Raw genomic sequence first — 17,777 nt, 5'->3', positions numbered from 1 at the left:
AGTTGTTTCTTTGCCTTTGAAAGTTGTTCATATATTGGACCTCTTCATCTTGATCATTGTAAGAATCTCGTTGATCAAACCCACTATTATCTTGCACGAAATTGTCCACTCTTTGTTGCACTTGTAGACTTTTTGTTCTTCTCTTGTTTACCATCATATTGACTCCTTCCATAACATTGATTTGCCTCGGGTTTTACACTTGTTGAAGTTGAGCCTTTGCCAATTGGTTCATGGTAGTTGTCAACTCGTCTATGGCATGTCCATGGTCATGTAACTCTTTATGAAAAAGAATCACATTTGGATCACCTTATGGAACATTGGCTCTAGATTGCCACGCCGATGAAGTATCTTCCATCTCATCCAAAATATCACACTCCTCCGCGTAAGGCGTAGTCATGAAGTTCCCACCGGCAAGTTGATTCACTACACATTGGTTGGTGGTATTGATCCCTCGATAAAAAGTTTATTGAATCATGTTCTCTGTCATATTATTGTTAGGGCACTATTTCACCATTTTCCTATATCTTTCCCATATCTCGTGTAGTGGTTCATTAGGCTCTTGCTTGAATGCTAGAATTTCATCCCGGAGAATAGCCATGTGCCCAGGAGAGAAGTACTTTGAAATAAATTTCTCCGCAAGTTCATCCCAAGTATGAATGGAATGATTTGGCAAACGTTCCAACTAATCTAAAGCTTTTTCACGTAGATATAAAGGAAAAATCCTTAGCCTCAAAGCATCCTCGAAGATATTTGTTTGTTTGCTTCCCCAACACGTATCAAGGAACCCCTTCAAATTTTTATATGCATTTTGACCCCGTGCACCCTTAATGTTGCGCCCTGAATCAATCAAAAAGCTTATTGATTTGATTCATCCCATTTCATTTATTTGGGCCGGTTCGAATCCCTCTCTTTTCGTTGATGACTTGATTTTGTTTTTTTTAAATTTTGAAATCCCTTGTTCTTATTCTTAGTTAAATGTGTGGAATAGACCAAATCATAAGAAAATTTTAAAATTAAGCAAGGAAAACCCCTTTTTATTTTATTCTTCACGTCCAGGATTATGTCCGGGATCATTTGATAGGAATCCAAAGATGAAGAGAGAAAAGAAAAAATATCACTATTGTGTAAACGAATAGTTTGAGAGTCAGCATTACACAATCTCCAAGATGATTTTTTTGAAAAAGAAAAAAGAATAGATCATCCATTTTTCTACCGCGACCTTGGATTGCTGTTGCATATTCAGCTCCTGTTGCAGCTGCTACCGCAGTTTTCTTGATCTACCCACTCGGTCAAGGAAGTTTTTCTGATGGTATGCCTCTAGGAATCTCTGGTACTTTCAATTTCATGATTGTATTCCAGCGAGTTCGTGGGGGGGGGGGCAGGTTTTAGCTTTCGAGCGAGATAACTCATCAACGATTGGTGAAGGATTGACCACTCAGTTATCCAAGTTACGTAAAAGACACATTTTGAAGCTTTTCCCTGCCACATGAGGGCACACTTTGAGTCCCAAACTTTCTGTCTGAAGCAAATGCTGGAAGTCCAAGATGGTATCGTTAGCTCATATACGCCACAAGCGGGCTTGGATGAGGAGGTTAAAAGGCGCTTCTGGGAGGGGTTGGATGAGATAGTGCTTAGTATTCCGCCTGCATAGAGGTTATTTATCAGAGTGGATTTCAATGATCATATTGGGTCGACTACTGGTGGCTATGGTGAGGTGCATGGAGGCTTCGACTTTGGGGATAGGAACGGAGGAGGTACTTCGTTGTTGGATTTTGCTAAGGTATTTGAGATGGTGATTGCGAACTCTAGCTTCTCGAAGAGGGAGGAGTATTTGGTCACTTTCCAAAGTGCGGTGGCGAAGACTCAGATTGATTATCTTCTTCTCGGGAGGTATGATAGAGGGTTGTGCAAGGATTGCAAGGTTATCCCGGGTGAGTCACTCGCGACGCAACATAGGCTCTTGGTGATGGACGTTAGTATCATGATTAAGAGTAAGAAGAGGTCTGTATGAGGACGGCCGAGGATTAGGTGGGGAGCCTTGACTATAGATAAAGCTCAGGAGTTGGAGGGAAGGTTATCGGTTATTGGAGCCTGGAGGAGTTGCGTCCAGGTTATCGGTTATTGGAGCCTGGAGGAGTGGCGGGGACGCAAGCGCTATGTGGACGATGACGGCGAGGCAGCGAGAGAGGTGTTAGGGGTCTTGAAGGGTTTCTCTGGCGGGCATAAAGGTGACTGGTAGTGGAATGAAGTGGTCCAAGGAAAAGTGTAAGCGAAAAAGGCGGTGTACCTAAAGTTAGTAGTAGCACATGCGAGGAGGAAATGGGAGCGAACATGGAGAGGTATAATGTAGCTAGGAAGGAGGCAAAGCTGGCAGTCACAGAGGCTAAGACTGCAGCGTTTGGTCATCTATACGAGGAACTGGGGAACAAAGGCAGAGAAAAGAAGTTATTCCGGCTGGCCAAGGCTAGAGAGAGGATGACTCAAGATCTGGACCAAGTGAGGCGCATCAAAGACGAGGATGGTAGAGTTTTGATGGAAGAGGCTCAGATTAAGCGGATATGGCAGACATACTTTCATAAACTTCTGAATGAATAGGGGGACCAGGATATTACGCTAGGTGAATTGGGGCATTCTGAGGGTCACCGAGACTTTGGGTACTGTAGGCGCATTAAGGTTGAGGAGGTAGTGGGGGCTATGCGTAAGATGAGTAAGGGAAGAGCTACCGTGCCAGACAAAATTCCGGTAGAATTCTGGAAGTATATGGGTAGAGCAAGCTTGGAGTGGCTGACGGGGCTATTTAGTGTTATTTTTAGGACGAAGAAGATGCCGGATGAGTGAAGGTGGAGTACGGTGGTACCATTGTACAAGAACAAATGTGATATCCAGAGTTGCAACAACTAGGGGTATCAAGTTACTAAGCCATACTATGAAAATGTGGGAGAGGGTGGTGGAAGTGATGGTGAGGAAAACGGTGTCTATATCCGACAACCAATTCGGGTTCATGCCGGTTCGTTCGACTACGGAAGCGATCCACCTTATTAGGAGGTTTGTTGAACAGTATAGGGACAAAAAGAAGGATCTGCACATGGTGTTTATTGACCTAGAGAAAGCGTATGACAAGGTCCCTAATGAGGTTCTTTGGATATGCCTGGAAGCAAAAGGTGTGTCGGTTGCCTACGTTAGGAGCTAAGACTCGGGTTAGGAATGTGGGAGGCGACTCCGAGCACTTCCCGGTTATTATGGGTTTACACCAAGGATCTACGCTCAGCCGGTTCTTATTTGCTCTGGTAATGGACGCACTGACACGACAAATCCAAGGGGAGGTGCCATGGTGTATATTGTTTGTTGATGATATAGTTATGATTGATGAGACGCGACGCGGCATTCACGGGAGGCTGGAGGTTTGGAGACAGGCCCTTGAGCCTAAGGGTTTCAAGTTGAGCAGGACTAAGACAGAATACCTGGAGTGCAAATTCGGTGTTGAGTCGAGAGAAGCAGGCTTGGACGTTGATGTCGCCCAAACTCACACCACAAATATAGGTAGTGAGGCGGTCGAAGCAATAATAAAACCCAACGCAAGTCGGGGTCGAATCCGCATGGAGATAGAAATGGGATTAGGTATATATTTAGTGTAATTGTACAATATGCCTTAGATTACACTTCCACATTCTTGTTTGTTGTTTCTACTTCTACTTTAAACTATTGATTGCAATTATAAAACTAGAAGACACTATTTTTTTTTTATTTTAGTTGTTTTCCAAATGATAAAAGATCTAGGATCGTGACTTCCACCTAGGTGGTTACCTAATGGGTTGAATACTCTAGGACAAGCCTGTTTGGTCGGGGTTGTGATATAGCAATCACACGCAATCACCCACTCTATATCTCTCAGTAGTTTGAGTGGTTTTGCCGAATTTGGCTTTCTTAAGCCCCAAGTGGGTATTGCACAAAATAAGTGATAAATGCTCAAGTCGGGTCTTACTATCTCTAGATTCAACCCTTTAATTGGGGCTATCAATTTCTTGAGTTCACCCCAATTTTTTGTTAGCTATGTTTTTCTAGACTTAGTCTCTCTTTCTCAAGTAGAGACCAAGTCAATTTGGCATGAATCAATGTTTGCAACCATTAATTCTTAAATTCAAGCAAGAACTAGGATAAATATCACTAACCCAATCACAAACAAGTCCTAAAACAAACACCCATAAAGTACCCACACTAGGGTTGGACCACAACCCTAGCTAAAAATTTAGCTACTCATGAAAAATGAAGAAATACAAGAAGAAATTAAGATAGAATGCATAATAATTGATTGGGGGGAAAAATCTAATGTTTAGAAGCTAATCTAGTACAATATTACTCAGAGCAGTAAAGAAAAATGGCTCAGGTGCTCTCCCAAAATAAAACTTACCCTAAAAATGACAAAACGTTCTATTTATACTAAGCTGACAATATCTGACAAAAATGCCCCTGCGGAGGTTGTGCGGCCGCATAATTATGTGTGCGTTCCGCACAACAAGACTTGGCTTGACAGGTTCCAGTTCTGCGGCTGCAGAATTCTGGATTACGACTGCACTCCTTCAACTACTGTGAACCGCACATTTGTGAGTGCGGCCACACTCTTGATTCTGACACTCCTTGATCTTAGGCTCTGCCTGTGTGAGACTTCTGCGGACAACATAAAAATGAGTGCGACCGCGCTCTTAATTATGCGGCCGCATAAAAATGGTGCGGTCCGTATTTCTTTTTTAACTTGAAATCCCATCTCTCTGATCTTTGTCTTCTGCGAACCACACAATATTGAGTGCAGCCACACATAACATTCTGCGGGCGTACAATTATGGTGCGGTCCGCACTCCTTCAACTTGCCCAAAACCAACTCTCTGAATCTCCTCTTATGGAGCCGCACAATATTTGTGCAGTGCGCATACTATGAAGAAGAATTGACATGGCTCTTCTCTTGTTTTGCAGTCGTACACAGTATTGTGCGGTCCGCACTATGGGCCTTTTGCCTTGTTTTGGTTCTTATCCACTTTTGATTCCTTTATGAGTTGATTTTGACTCATTTGGCTCGTTTTCCAATGTTCCTGTACAAAAGCACATTTCATTAGTTTTCGGGATTACCTTTAAGCATTTTTGAGCTAAAATGCAAGTAAAAGAGAGCAAATAAGCGGTTAAAATCCCTACTTATCAACTCCCCCAAACTTAAACTTTTGCTTGTCCTCAAGCAATTAAGGCAATTCTCACCTCTACTAAAAAAAGGGATATTTCAGCTGGCTTAAGACGAATCAATCACACATCAATTGGGACCAACAATTACCCATAACACATATGAATTATCAACAACACAATGATTTGACTTTTTGAGTACCATAGTTCTAATGCGACACTAGAGTATCAAGAGTTGACTCGATTCATCAAGGAAGCTCGCTCTTTCACGTATGTCATTTTGGATCCCAAACTCCTCCTCCTCCACTCTCTATTAGCAAATCTCACTTTAGAATGTAACACTCGAATCAAGGATTGTAAAAAATGTGTTCATGTCTCTCAAAAGAATGTCACAAGTCCGGCTCTAAGTACCATAAGCTTGTCCCTCACGTAAATCACCACTAATGTAAGCTCACTCAACCTGAAATCATGAAAGGCTTTTGTGGGATGTAATGAAGGCTTTTGGACCAAGGTAGGACTTGTTTGAATATAATGGTTTCATCTTTTCTCAAGCACTCCATTTTCTCTTTTCGGCTCATACTTTTTCGACTCTTTGAGTCATTTTATTTTTCCTCGAGGGAACTAGAGAGACGTAACGTCACTCTTTCTTGATCATGACATTCATTTTTCTCCTTTTCTGTTTACTCCATGCCTTTCATCCTTGCTTTTCTTTGAATCCCTTCAACTATTTACTCTATTCACTTTCTTTTTGGCATTTTTTTTATTCTTTCTTTCTTTTCTTTGCCTTTCCTTTTCTTCCTTTCTTTCTCTTCTTTATACCTTTTTTTTATCACTTTCAAACTCCTCGTCTCTCCCCCAAACTTATGTTTTTGCCAATTGTTTCTCAAGAATGCTAAGGAAAGATTGGGTGCCAAGAGAGGGTCATTACAAAACGGATAAAGGCATGTAACATGGTTATTGAAAGAAAAAAGGCTTAGGCTCAAATAGGTTGACCAGGGATATCACATCAGTAGGCTATGGAAGATTTCAAACTTCAAATCCGATCAAGGAGAGCCTACAATCATTTCTCAAGCCAAGCTACACTTAGAATTTCACCTAGAAAAATATTCGGGGCAAGTTCTAGACTATTAGCACGGGTACTTGGACCTGCAATTCAATACCTCCCCTTTCATGCTGCTGGATTGATAAAGAGACCGAAGTCGAGGGCCCACAATAACCCTAGTTAAGATTGAGAATCACAAATGGCTCGACTGAACCACTTGATGACTGTTTAAGTCAACACAATTGTCAAAAGATCAAAACTAGAGCTATTTTACGCCAGCAACTTTATTTTTAACCATAAAGTTGGAGGTAAATATGTTGGTACCAAGTGAAGCATGCTTGAGACCCTTTTATTCATTACTACTATATTTACCTAAACATAAAAGAAAACGGACTCAATCCCTTAAGAAGGTTGTCACGCCATCCATCGTTGGGAAGAGCCACCCGGTTCACACAAAATCCACCTTTGGAAAGAACCGTGTCATTAAGAAAACCAAAGGCTTATTGTTCACTCAAACGTAAAACGTTATACTAAAATAAAAAAAAATTACTAAAATAAATAAGAAGTTATACTACTAAGAAAAATAAACTAAAGAAGCTAAACTACAGAAAGTAAGGCAAACGAATATACAAATCGAGGGGAAAATGAATATAAACATCAAGGGAAAGGGGAGAATATATACATAACAAAAGAGAAAATAAAGATAAAATAAAAATAGTATAAAAGTTATTACAGACCAAATGTCAATGTCAAATTAATCATAATAGACCACTCCCCCCCGAATAAAAATGAGAATTGTCCCCAATGCTTATCAAAAATAAGAACAAGAAGGGGTAGAGAGTTAAGAGAACTCCTTATGTGGTCTAAGTTTGCATGGCATCCTCAGCACCCTCGGTCTCCTCTAGATGTATCTCATTATCACCTGGCTGAGGGACAACAGGGTTGCTGAGCATCTGGATCATCTTCTCATAGGTGTGGGCAGTCGCAACCGACTCCTCAGACTGGCCGACTGCTATATGTGATGCCTCTGGTACTGCTGGTGCTGACGGTGCTCCCTCTATAAGTAGGTCCAGTAGTAGATCTCCGGCTGATGCAAGCTTGGTAACTGATGTTGTCAACTTATCCACCGACTTCTTCGAAGATCGAGACTTCCTCATTTTCTTTACCTGCTTGCCCAAATCCTCAATGAAATCCCCATGTGCCACCAGAGTCTCCATAATGGTCTTCTGGTTTTCCAGAATCTTCTTCAATATCTCCTCCACTGACGGAGGTACCTGTGGTGCAGCCTGGGCAGAAAACTATGCTGCAACAGCACTAGATATGTCAGACAGCTTTGAAGTAGCTGCCTGCATCCAGTTGTTGAGACTCGCCAATCTATGGGAGACTCGCAGCGCAGTCAGTAGATAAGTAGATGAAGCTGGCACTGATAATGTAGCTGATGGTCTAGAAGAAGAAGATGGTGGCATGTCTGCTGTCTCAGTGGAAGGTCCGGCTGCTGTGGAAGGCATAGCATCTGCGGAAGGCTCAGCAGCTGAATCAGTAACTACTACCGTTGGCTCCTCAGACTGGCTAGCGGAGGTAGTTGCCTTACCCTTGAACTTCGAGTTGTCAGAATCCTTTAGGTGGTACCATGAGAAAGGCTTCTTGGCCTTTACTTTAGTATCATACTGCCTCAGCTCCACCTTTTGATCATTGAAGTACTCTGTGAGGAAGTTCGGGTAGGGGTAGGATCACTCATCCTTCTTGACAGCCAAAGTGATGTTGGTTGACATTATAGCACCCACATTGATCGGGTACCCAGCCATAATTGAAGCCACCAGGACTGCTCGGGGAAGTGGGAGGTTGTTCTTATTCAAGTCAAGCACAGGTCAATGTGGCTGCACACGAAAGTCTGCCACCCTTTAGCTTCAAAGTTTAGGGTGGCCCGGACTATGGGAACCCCTGCTGTGAGCCACGGAGGTGTTGATCCTCGAATAGCCAAAATCTCAGCTAGCCACGGTGCATCACCCATAGCCAGCTTTTCCAAGTATTGGGCCGCCTCCACTTCTTCAAATCCCTCTTAAGAGTTCAAAGCACAGTTGTCGAATCAGATTTTCAGATTCCGCACTTTTGTCACCTTGGTACCCTTCTTAATGTGAGCCACATTGGCATAAAATCCTTTAACCAAGTGCTCATTTGCATCGAGGGCGCTTTGGGTGAACCATTTCCATCTTCTTCTCTCCTGGAACTGTCTGAGGACATTTGGGTTGTGCTTGTCCAAATCCTTCATCAGGAATTATTGCTCAAGAGTGAGCGATCTATGGGGCCACTACTCTCTAAATCTATTGAAGGCAGTAAAGCTGACAAATCTGTCTTCCCACATCTCCCTTTTCTTTGTCCTATCAAGACCACCCACTTGAGTGTCTCCCCTTCTACCGTCATCCGATTCGTCATCATCATCATCAACATTGATTGGTGCAGCCGGGGCATGTGAGGAAGAGGGCTTAGAATCATGGATACCCTCTTCCGAACCATTAGAAGAACTAGCAATGGAAGATGATTCATCAACTAAGTGGAATCTACCCTGGACTAGTTGAGGTTGGGTGTTAGGTGGGGCTTGGTCAGAGTTTCCCTCAGAAACTTCCCTATACGGGAGATACTCACTGGTGTCTAATGATTGAGGGGCTCTGTTGGTCGTAGCCTTCTTGCTTAACACTCTCTGGATGACTAGTGTTAGGTTACTCTTGCTTCATCCTCGGCATCGGCCTCAGGAGGGTTCTGCCCTCCCTTTTGATGTATCTCCTCCACCACGTGATCTAACCATCGTCTGCAATTCATAACAATAAGAATCAGTTAGAGTTCAACTACATAGGACACAGATATATGCATGATTTGCAGGTCAGTTGTGAAAAAAAACTAGAAGAGGTAGTGCGAACCGCACAAAAGTGAGTGCGGCCGCATATTGCCAAGTGCGGACCGCACAATTTTGAGTGCGTTTTGAGTGCGGTACGCATATTCAAACATACAAATGCCTTAACTTAGAGACTGCGGGCCGTACGAAAGAGTGTGCGGCTGTATAATTTGGATTAACACGGCACTACTTTACGATTCATACAAGTTTTGCAAGAATTAGACACGACCCTAACAACTAAGCATGATTAGCTATTTACCCAGGCCTCAATTAACAATTATGAAGCTACCCACATGATTTTGAGAAAAGATGACTAAATATTGACATTTTTAGTCATGAAATTAACCCTACACAAAAGAACAAAACTAAAAGAAGATGAAAAATCTAAAGATGAAATGAACATACCAGTAATGGAGGATGCAGGTGAGAATCTAAGAGATGAAATGCTTGACGTTTGAGAATTAGTGGGGGGATGCACTGTGTTTGTTTAGGGCTTGAAGGTTCAGAGAATGTAAAGTGTAAAAAATTGAGAAAATCCCTATTTATACTTTGACCCATCGAGACTAGACCTACCTGAGTGTGGCCGCACAATTTTGAGATCGGTCCGCATTCATTACATGTTCCTTTGAAGACATTCTGCGGACCACACAAAAGTGAGTGTGGCCGCAGAAATTTTGTGGACCGCACAATTTTGTGTGATGCCGCACTTTGTTAAGGATTTTTGACAGGCCAAACTTCAGAGAGCATGCAATTTTGATCTTCCAGTTGTGTGACCTCACACAGAATTGTGCGGCCGTAGAGTGATTGTGCGGTCCGCATAATTTTGGTGCGGTCCGCACTTTTGTGACACTTAGCCAATTTTATTCTTGCACAGTCCCTGCAATGCACACCCATTCCTGCATACACTTCAAAACTAGTTAGCACACAACAAAGCTAAATAACAAAGAAGAAAAAAAGAAAAAGAAAAAGACACATGGGTTGCCTCCCAAGAAGCGCCTGATTTAACGTCGTAGCACGACACAGATTATCAATCATTTGAAATGAAGTAATGCCACAATGTGGCCATCATCAACCTTGCCAAGATAATGTTTAACGCGGTGCCCATTGATTCTAAATACCTCGTCATTCTTATTTTTCAAATCTTGAGCACCAAAAGGAGGTTACATTCACCACTTCAAAGGGACCACTCTATTTTGACTTCAACTTGCCCGGAAACATCCGTAACCGGGAATTGAATAATAGCACAAATCACCCTCTTTAAATTCCTTGTTGTGGATGTACTTGTCATGGAGGTACTTCATCCTTTCCTTGTAAAGGGACGAGCTTGTGTAGGCATGATACCGGAATTCATCAAGCTCATTCAATTGTGAGACCCTTAGATTTTCCGCGACATCCCATTCAAGGTTCAACTTCTTCAAATCCCACATGGCCTTATGCTTAAGTTCTACCGGAAGATGGCATGCCTTCCCGAACACTAACCGGTATGGAAACATCCCGATCGGTATTTTGTAGGTCCGTTCTATAAGCCCAAAGAGCATCATCAAGTTTTCTTGACCAAATCATCCGGTTGGCATTGACTATCTTTGACAAAATACTCTTTATCTCCCGGTTGGAAACTTCAACTTGTCTGCTTGCTTGATGATGGTAGGGGGTTGATACTTTGTGAGTGACACCATACTTTGTGAGTAAGGTATCAAAAGCCTTGTTGTAAAAATGCGAACCCCCATCACTAATAATGGCTCTTGGGGTACCAAACCTTGTGAAGATGTTCCTTTTCAAGAATGACACCACACTCCTTGATCTATTGTTGGGCAAATCAACGGACTCAACCCATTTAGATACATAATCCACTACAACTAGAATGTAGGTGTTCCCACAAGAGCTAACAAATGGACCCATAAAATAATTACCTCACACATCAAAAATATCTATCTCCAAAATGGTGTTGAGAGGCATTTCATTCCTCTTTGAGATCTCACTGGCCCTTTGGCATTCATCACACCGCTTGACAAGCTCACTAGCATTCTTGTAGAGAGTAGGCCAATATAATCCACAACTCAAAACCTTTGCCGCCGTTCTTGCTCCACCATGGTGACCACCATACGGTGAAGAGTGGAAAGCCTCAAGTATACCCATTTGTTCTTCCTCCGGCACACATCGTCGGATCACACCATCAGTACATATCCGGAAAAGATACGGCTCATCCCAATAATAGTCAAGGCAATCCCGTTTGAGCTTCTTCCTTTGGTTTGAAGAGAACTCATTTGGTAAAATTCCACTCACAAAATAATTGGCAAAGTCGGCGAACCATGACATCCCGGTCATAGAAATGGCTAGGAGTTGCTCGTCGGGAAATGAATCATTTATCTCAAGGCCATCATGTGGCCTCCCCTCCTCCTCCAATCGGGACAAGTGGTCCACCACTTGATTTTCACTACCCTTGCGGTCTTGAATCTCTAGATCAAACTCTTGCAATATAAGCACCCACCACATCAACCTTGCCTTAGAATCCTTCTTGCTGATCAAATACCGAAGCGCCGCATGGTCGGTGTGAACAATCACCTTTTTACCCATCAAGTACGGGCGGAACTTCTCCATAGCAAAGACAATAGCAAGGAGCTCTTTTTCTGTCACTGTGTAGTTGACTTGGGCATCATTCATGGTCTTGCTTGCATAATAGATCGGATGAAAGATTTTGTTGATACATTGCCCCAACACTGCTCCAACCGCCACATCACTTGCGTCGCATATGAGCTCAAATGTCAAGCTCCAATCCGGTGCGGTAATAATAGGAGTATTAGTCAACTTTAACTTAAGCAACTCGAATGCCTTCATGCAATCTTCATTGAAATAGAACTTGGCATCCTTCTCCAAAAGTTTACACAAAGGGTTAACCACCTTAGAAAAATCCTTGATGAATCGGCGATAGAACCCCGCATGACCCAAAAATCTCCTCACTCCCTTAACGGATGTAGGGGAAGGGAACTTGGAGATCACTTCAACTTTGGCCTTATCAACCTCAATACCATATTTTGAAATCTTGTGACTGAGGATAATTCTTTCGTCGACCATGAAGTGACATTTCTCATAATTCAAAACCAAGTTAGTTTCCTTACATATTGCCAATACCTTGTCCACGTTGTTCAAGCAATCATCAAAAGAAGTCCCAACGACGGAGAAATAGTCCATGAAGACCTCAAGAATATCTTCCACCATATCGATGAAAATAGCCACCATACACCGTTGAAAAGTCGCCGGTGCATTACATAACCCAAATGGCATCCTCGAGAATGCAAAGGTACCATATGGACAAGTGAAAGTGGTCTTCTCTTGGTCTTCAGGAGCAATAAGAATCTGATTATAGCTGGAGTATCCATCCAGGAAGCAATAAAAAGCACGTCCGGCCAACCTATCCAACATTTGATCAAGAAATGGAAGAGGAAAATGATCTTTGCGAGTGACTTTGTTGCATCTCCACTTGTTCCATTTCTCGTAGTCACGGCCATAGCATGTCCCGTATTATTCCCCCACTTTGGGTTCACCACCATATCACTTGGAAGTGCCCCCTTAGGACGAATGTTCAATGCTTGTGAGATTTGGCCAAGTTGAACCTCCAAATTACGGATTGGAGTGTTGTGGGAGGCTAATTGAGCATCGGAGTCGTCATTTTTCTCCATCATTTGTTTGAACATACTTTCAATCCGTCTCATCTCATTGTTATAAGAGCTCGGGCCTTGAGAAGGATAGGGGTGGATTGCTTGATTGTTGGAACATCGGGGGCCTTTGAAAACCCGACCCCCGGTTGTTGTTGTTCCACCCTCCTTGATTACCTCCCCAATTACTTTGAATGTTGCTACCCCAATTGCCTTGGTTTCCTTGATTATTCCAATTGCTTTGATTGTTTTTGCCACCACTCCAATTGCCTTGGTGGCCTTGGTTGTTCCAATTTCCTTGATTTCCTTGTGATCTCCATTGTTGTTGATTTTAAGCATTGTTTCTTTGACCTTGATAATTGTTGACGTATTGCATTTCTTCTTCTAGATCATTATACGAATCACCTTGGTCATACCCACTATCATCTTGCATGAATTGTTCCGGACAACTTTGCCCTTGTTGACCTTTTTGTCGCCTCTTGTTCATCATCATATTTACACTTCCATCGTACTCACTTGTTTCGACCCTTGAATTTGTTGCAGCTGAGCTTTGGCCAATTGGTTCATTGTGGTTATTAACTCTGTAATAGCTTGCCCATGATCATGAAGTTCTTTGTGTAGGTGAATGACATTGGGGTCACCTTGCTGAACATTGGCCCTACTTTTCCATGACGATGAGGTATCCGCCATCTCATCCAAAATTTCACAAATTTCGGCATAAGGTGTGTTCATGAAGTTCCCGCCGGCGAGTTGATTTACCACACATTGATTTATTGTGTTGATCCTCCTGTAGAAGGTTTATTGGATCATGGACTCGGTCATATCATTATTTGGGCACTCTTTAACCATGATACGATATCATTCCCAAATCTTATGCAATGGCTCATTGGGCTCTTGCTTGAATGCTAGAATTTCATCCCGTAGTGCAGCCATGTGCCCCGGAGAGAAGCATTTGACAATGAATTTTTCATCCAACTCATCACATGTATGGATGGAATGATTAGGAAATCTCTCTAGACAGTCCAAACTCAGAAACATTGGTTTGCTTGGTTTGCTTGCTCCCCCAACAAGTATCGACAAACCCCTTGAGATGCTTGTAAGAATTTTGATTTGGAGCCCCAGTGAAAAATTCTCATTGCTCAAGTAGTGTAAGCATCACGTTGGTGATTTGGAAGTTGCCCGCCCTAATGTGGGGAGGGACTATAGCACTTGCATAACCCTCGTTCGGCAACACCCGATGCATTGCCGCTCTTGGTGGAGGCGGGGGAGGGACAGGAACATTATTATTAGGTGGTCGACCTCGCCTATTTTCTTGAGGTTCGGGAAGAACCTCATCTCCTTGACCATCATCCACATCCTTCACCAATGGCAAATTACCAATGGGCTCGTTGTTGAGAGCCATTATCGTACCTATAAGCAATTCAAAAACAAAATTAGTGACTCGGAAGGAAAAGAATACAAATCACACAAAAACCTAGATATATAGCTAAATGTGTTTAACTCCCCGGCAACGGCGCCAAAAATTGATGTCGTCCAAACTCACACCACAAATATAGGTAGTGAGGTGGTCGAAACAATAATAAAACTCAACGCAAGTCGGGGTCGAATCCTCAGGGAGTTAGAATTGGGATTAGGTATATATTTAGTGTAATTGTACAATATGCCTTAGATTACACTTCCACATTCTTGTTTGTTGTTTCTACTTCTACTTTAAACTATTGATTGTAATTATAAAACTAGAAGACAATATTTTTTGTTTTGGTTGTTTTTTAAATGATAAAATATCTAGGATCGTGACTTCCACCTAGGTGGTTACCTAATGGGTTGAATACTCTAGGACAATCCTGATTAGTCGGGGTTGTGATATAGCAATCGCACGCAATCACCCACTCTATACCTCTCGGTAGTTTGAGTGATTTTGCTCAATTTGGCTTTCTCAAGCCCAAGTGGGTATTGCACAAAATAAGTGATAAATGCTCAAGTCAGGTTTTACTATCTCTAGATTCAACCCTTTAATTGGGGCTATCAATTTCTTGAGTTCACCCCAATTTCTTGTTAGCCAAGTTTTCCTAGACTTAGTCTCTCTTTCTCAAGTAGATATTAAGTCAATTAGGCATGAATGAATATTTGCAACCATTAATTCTTAAATTCAAGCAAGAACTAGGCTAAATATCACTAACTCAATCACAAACAAGTCCTAAATCAAACACCCATAAAGTACCCACACTAGGGTTGGGCCATAACCCTAGCTAGAAATTTAGCTACTCATGAAAAATAAAGAAATATAAGAAGAAATTAAGATAGAATGCATAATAATTGATTAGGGAAAGAAAATCTAATGTTTAGAAGCTAATCAAATACAAAATTACTCAAAGCAGTAAAGAAAACGGCTCAGGTGCTCTCCCAAAACAAAACTTACCCTAAAAATGATAAAAAGTTCTATTTATACAAAGCTAAAAATATCTGACAAAAATGCCCCTGCGGAGGTTGTGCAGCCGCATAATTATGTGTGTGGTCCGCACAACGAGACTTGGCTTGACAGGTTCTAGTTCTGTGGCCGCACTCCTTCAACTACTGCGGACAGCACATTTGTGAGTGCGGCCGCACAATTATAGTGCGGTCCGCACTTCTTGATCTTAGGCTCTAACTGTGTGAGACTTCTGCGAACCACATAAAAATATGTGCGGCCGCGCTTTTAATTATGCGACCGCATAAAAATGGTGCGGTCCTCATTTCTTTTTGAACTTGAAATTCCATCTCTCTGATCTTTGTCTTCTGCGGACCGCATAATATTGAGTGCGGCCGCACAATTATGGTGCGGTCCGCACTCCTTCAGCTTTCCCAAAACCAGCTCTCTGAATATCTTCTTTTGCGGCTGCACAATATTTGTGCGGTGCGCATACTCAAAGGTAAGTTTTATAGAGTGGTGGTCAGACCGGTCATGTTGTATGGGACAGAGTGTTGGCCAGTTAATAACTTACCTATCTAGAAGATGAAAGTAGCAGAGATGAGGATGTTGAGGTGGATGTGCGAGCATACCAGGATGGATAAGATTAGGAATGAAGATATACGGGAGAAGATGGGTGTGGCCCCTATGGATGACAATATGCGGGAAGTAAGGCTTAGATGGTTCAGGCAAGTGCGTAGGAGAAGCCCAAATGCCCCGGTCAGGAGGTGTGAGCGGTTGGTCTTGGCGGGTTCGAGAAGAGGGAGAGGGTGGCCTAAGAAGTATTAGGGAGAAGTGATCAGGCGGGACATGGCGTGGCTTCAGATTTTCGAGGAGATGACCCTTGATAGGAAGGTGTGGAGGTCGAGCATTAGGGTGTTAGGATAGGAGGTAGCTGATAAAGTTCATCCATGGGGGAGGCTGGTCTGATAAGGTTGGGTCCTAGGCTGCTACCGATTATTGTTGTGTCTACACTATTCTTTTGTTTTTAATAGTATCGGGCTTTATTCATTGGTTTTTGTTATTATTTCTCATATGTTTTCTTGTTCTTATGCTGTTGTTATTGCTCATATGGTTCTGTTGATGGTAGTAACATTCTGTCTCTCTCTTGTCTCTCTTGTCTCTTTTCATTTTCTTGAGCCGAGGGTCTTTCGGAAACAACCTCTCTACCCTCCGGGATAAGGGTAAGGTTTGCGTACACTCTACCCTCCCCAGACCCCACTTGTGGGAACTCACTGGGTTGTTGTTGTTGTTGTTGCACCGGTGAAGAACCCCCGTTGCTCGAGCAAAGTGAGCATTATGTTGGTTATTTGAAAGTTGCCAGCCCTAATATGGGGTGGGACTATAGCACTTGCATACCCTTTATTCTGCAATACCCGTTGTGGAGCCGCTCGTGGAGGAGGTGGGGGTGGAACAGAAACATTATCGTGAGGCGGTTGGCCTCATCTATTGGCTTGAGGTTAAGAGGGACCTCATCCATTGCATCATTATCAATGTCCACATCCCCCACGGCTATGTTTCCGAGCTCATTGTTTGCCATGATTGCACCTATAATACTCACATGTTAGTAACAAGGAAGGAAAAGAAGATATTCCAAAAACATTCCTAAATATATAGCTAACACCGACTTTTAACTCCCCGCAACGGTGCCAAAAATTGATCTCGTCCAATTTCACTCCTCTATTTTAGGATATGAAAACGGTTGATGCAATAATAATACCCAACAGAGTCGGGGTCAAATTTCACTGAGAGTTATGCGAATGGGTGCTAGTAGTATATATCTTAGTGCGTGAAATTGTATATCTTGATTTGCACTTCCAGAATATTGGGTTTTGTTTGCAAATCCAACTTAAACTACTATTGCGATTTTAAGAACGAAACTAGTAAATTATTTTTGGTTGTTTTTCAAATGATAAAAGGCCTAGGGCTATGACCTTCATCTAGGTGTTCGCTTAATGGGTTGTAAGTCTTAAAGCTTGTTTTATTGGATGGAGTGTATTATAGCTATCAACACTCAAGTACCCACTCAAGTACCCACTCAATACCTCTCGATCAAAGAGTGATTTTGCCCAATTTGGTTTTCTCAAATCCAAATGGGTATTAAATAAAGAAGTTGATAATAAGCTCAAGTCGGGTTTTACTATCTCTAGGTTCAACCCTTTAATTAGGCTTATCAATCTCTCGATTGACCCAATTTCTTGGTAGCCAAGTTTTCCTAGACTAAGTCTCTCTTTCTCAAGTAGAGACCAAGTCAAATAGGCATGAAATAATGTTTGCAACCATTAAGTCTTCAAATAAAAGCAAGAACAAGGCTAGATAATCAACACCCAACCATAAACAAGCAATAAATCAAACACTCATTAAGTTTACACACTAGGGTTGGATCACAACCCTAGTGAAAATCTAGCTACTCATGCTTAAATTAGAAGAAAAAAGAAGAAAAAGCGATAATTAAACCCATAATAATAATAATAATTAAGATGATAAAAGTAATATTAAAAAATCTCAAAATAACAAAAACTACTAAAAGAAGCAAAGTAAAACGTCTAGAGTGGCTGCTGATGTCAAAAATTAACCTAA

At 42.1% G+C, this 17,777-nt stretch overlaps 2 protein-coding genes across 2 annotated transcripts; both read left to right on the top strand.

Moving 5' to 3' along the window:
* The first annotated feature begins 1,486 nt into the window (after window positions 1-1,486).
* On the top strand, window positions 1,487-2,239 carry LOC107825810 (uncharacterized). Its single transcript, XM_075250700.1, has 3 exons — window positions 1,487-1,614; window positions 1,666-2,005; window positions 2,111-2,239. The coding sequence occupies exons 1-3, from the start codon at window positions 1,487-1,489 to the stop codon at window positions 2,237-2,239; spliced, it is 597 nt and encodes a 198-aa protein (XP_075106801.1).
* A 92-nt stretch (window positions 2,240-2,331) lies between these two features.
* LOC142179817 (uncharacterized) lies at window positions 2,332-2,838 on the top strand. Its single transcript, XM_075250699.1, has 2 exons — window positions 2,332-2,496; window positions 2,596-2,838. The coding sequence occupies exons 1-2, from the start codon at window positions 2,332-2,334 to the stop codon at window positions 2,836-2,838; spliced, it is 408 nt and encodes a 135-aa protein (XP_075106800.1).
* The last annotated feature ends 14,939 nt before the right edge of the window (window positions 2,839-17,777 follow it).

This window comes from Nicotiana tabacum, chromosome 4 (genome assembly GCF_000715075.1).
Source record: "Nicotiana tabacum cultivar K326 chromosome 4, ASM71507v2, whole genome shotgun sequence".
In the NCBI taxonomy this organism is placed as follows: Eukaryota; Viridiplantae; Streptophyta; class Magnoliopsida; order Solanales; family Solanaceae; genus Nicotiana; species Nicotiana tabacum.
The sequence above is the reverse complement of the archived record's forward strand: the minus strand, read 5'-3'. Positions and strand labels throughout refer to the sequence as shown.

What these genes read in the sequence shown, in the direction of transcription:
- LOC107825810 (XM_075250700.1), top strand. Translation starts at nt 1,487, where the DNA reads ATGAGGGCACACTTTGAGTCCCAAACTTTCTGTCTGAAGCAAATGCTG. An exon ending in AAAAGGCGCTTCTGGGAGGG is followed by an intron (nt 1,615 to 1,665) that starts GTTGGATGAGAT and finishes GTTATTTATCAG; the next exon opens with AGTGGATTTCAATGATCATA. An exon ending in TTAAGAGTAAGAAGAGGTCT is followed by an intron (nt 2,006 to 2,110) that starts GTATGAGGACGG and finishes AGTTGCGTCCAG; the next exon opens with GTTATCGGTTATTGGAGCCT.
- LOC142179817 (XM_075250699.1), top strand. Translation starts at nt 2,332, where the DNA reads ATGGAGAGGTATAATGTAGCTAGGAAGGAGGCAAAGCTGGCAGTCACA. An exon ending in TGACTCAAGATCTGGACCAA is followed by an intron (nt 2,497 to 2,595) that starts GTGAGGCGCATC and finishes CTGAATGAATAG; the next exon opens with GGGGACCAGGATATTACGCT.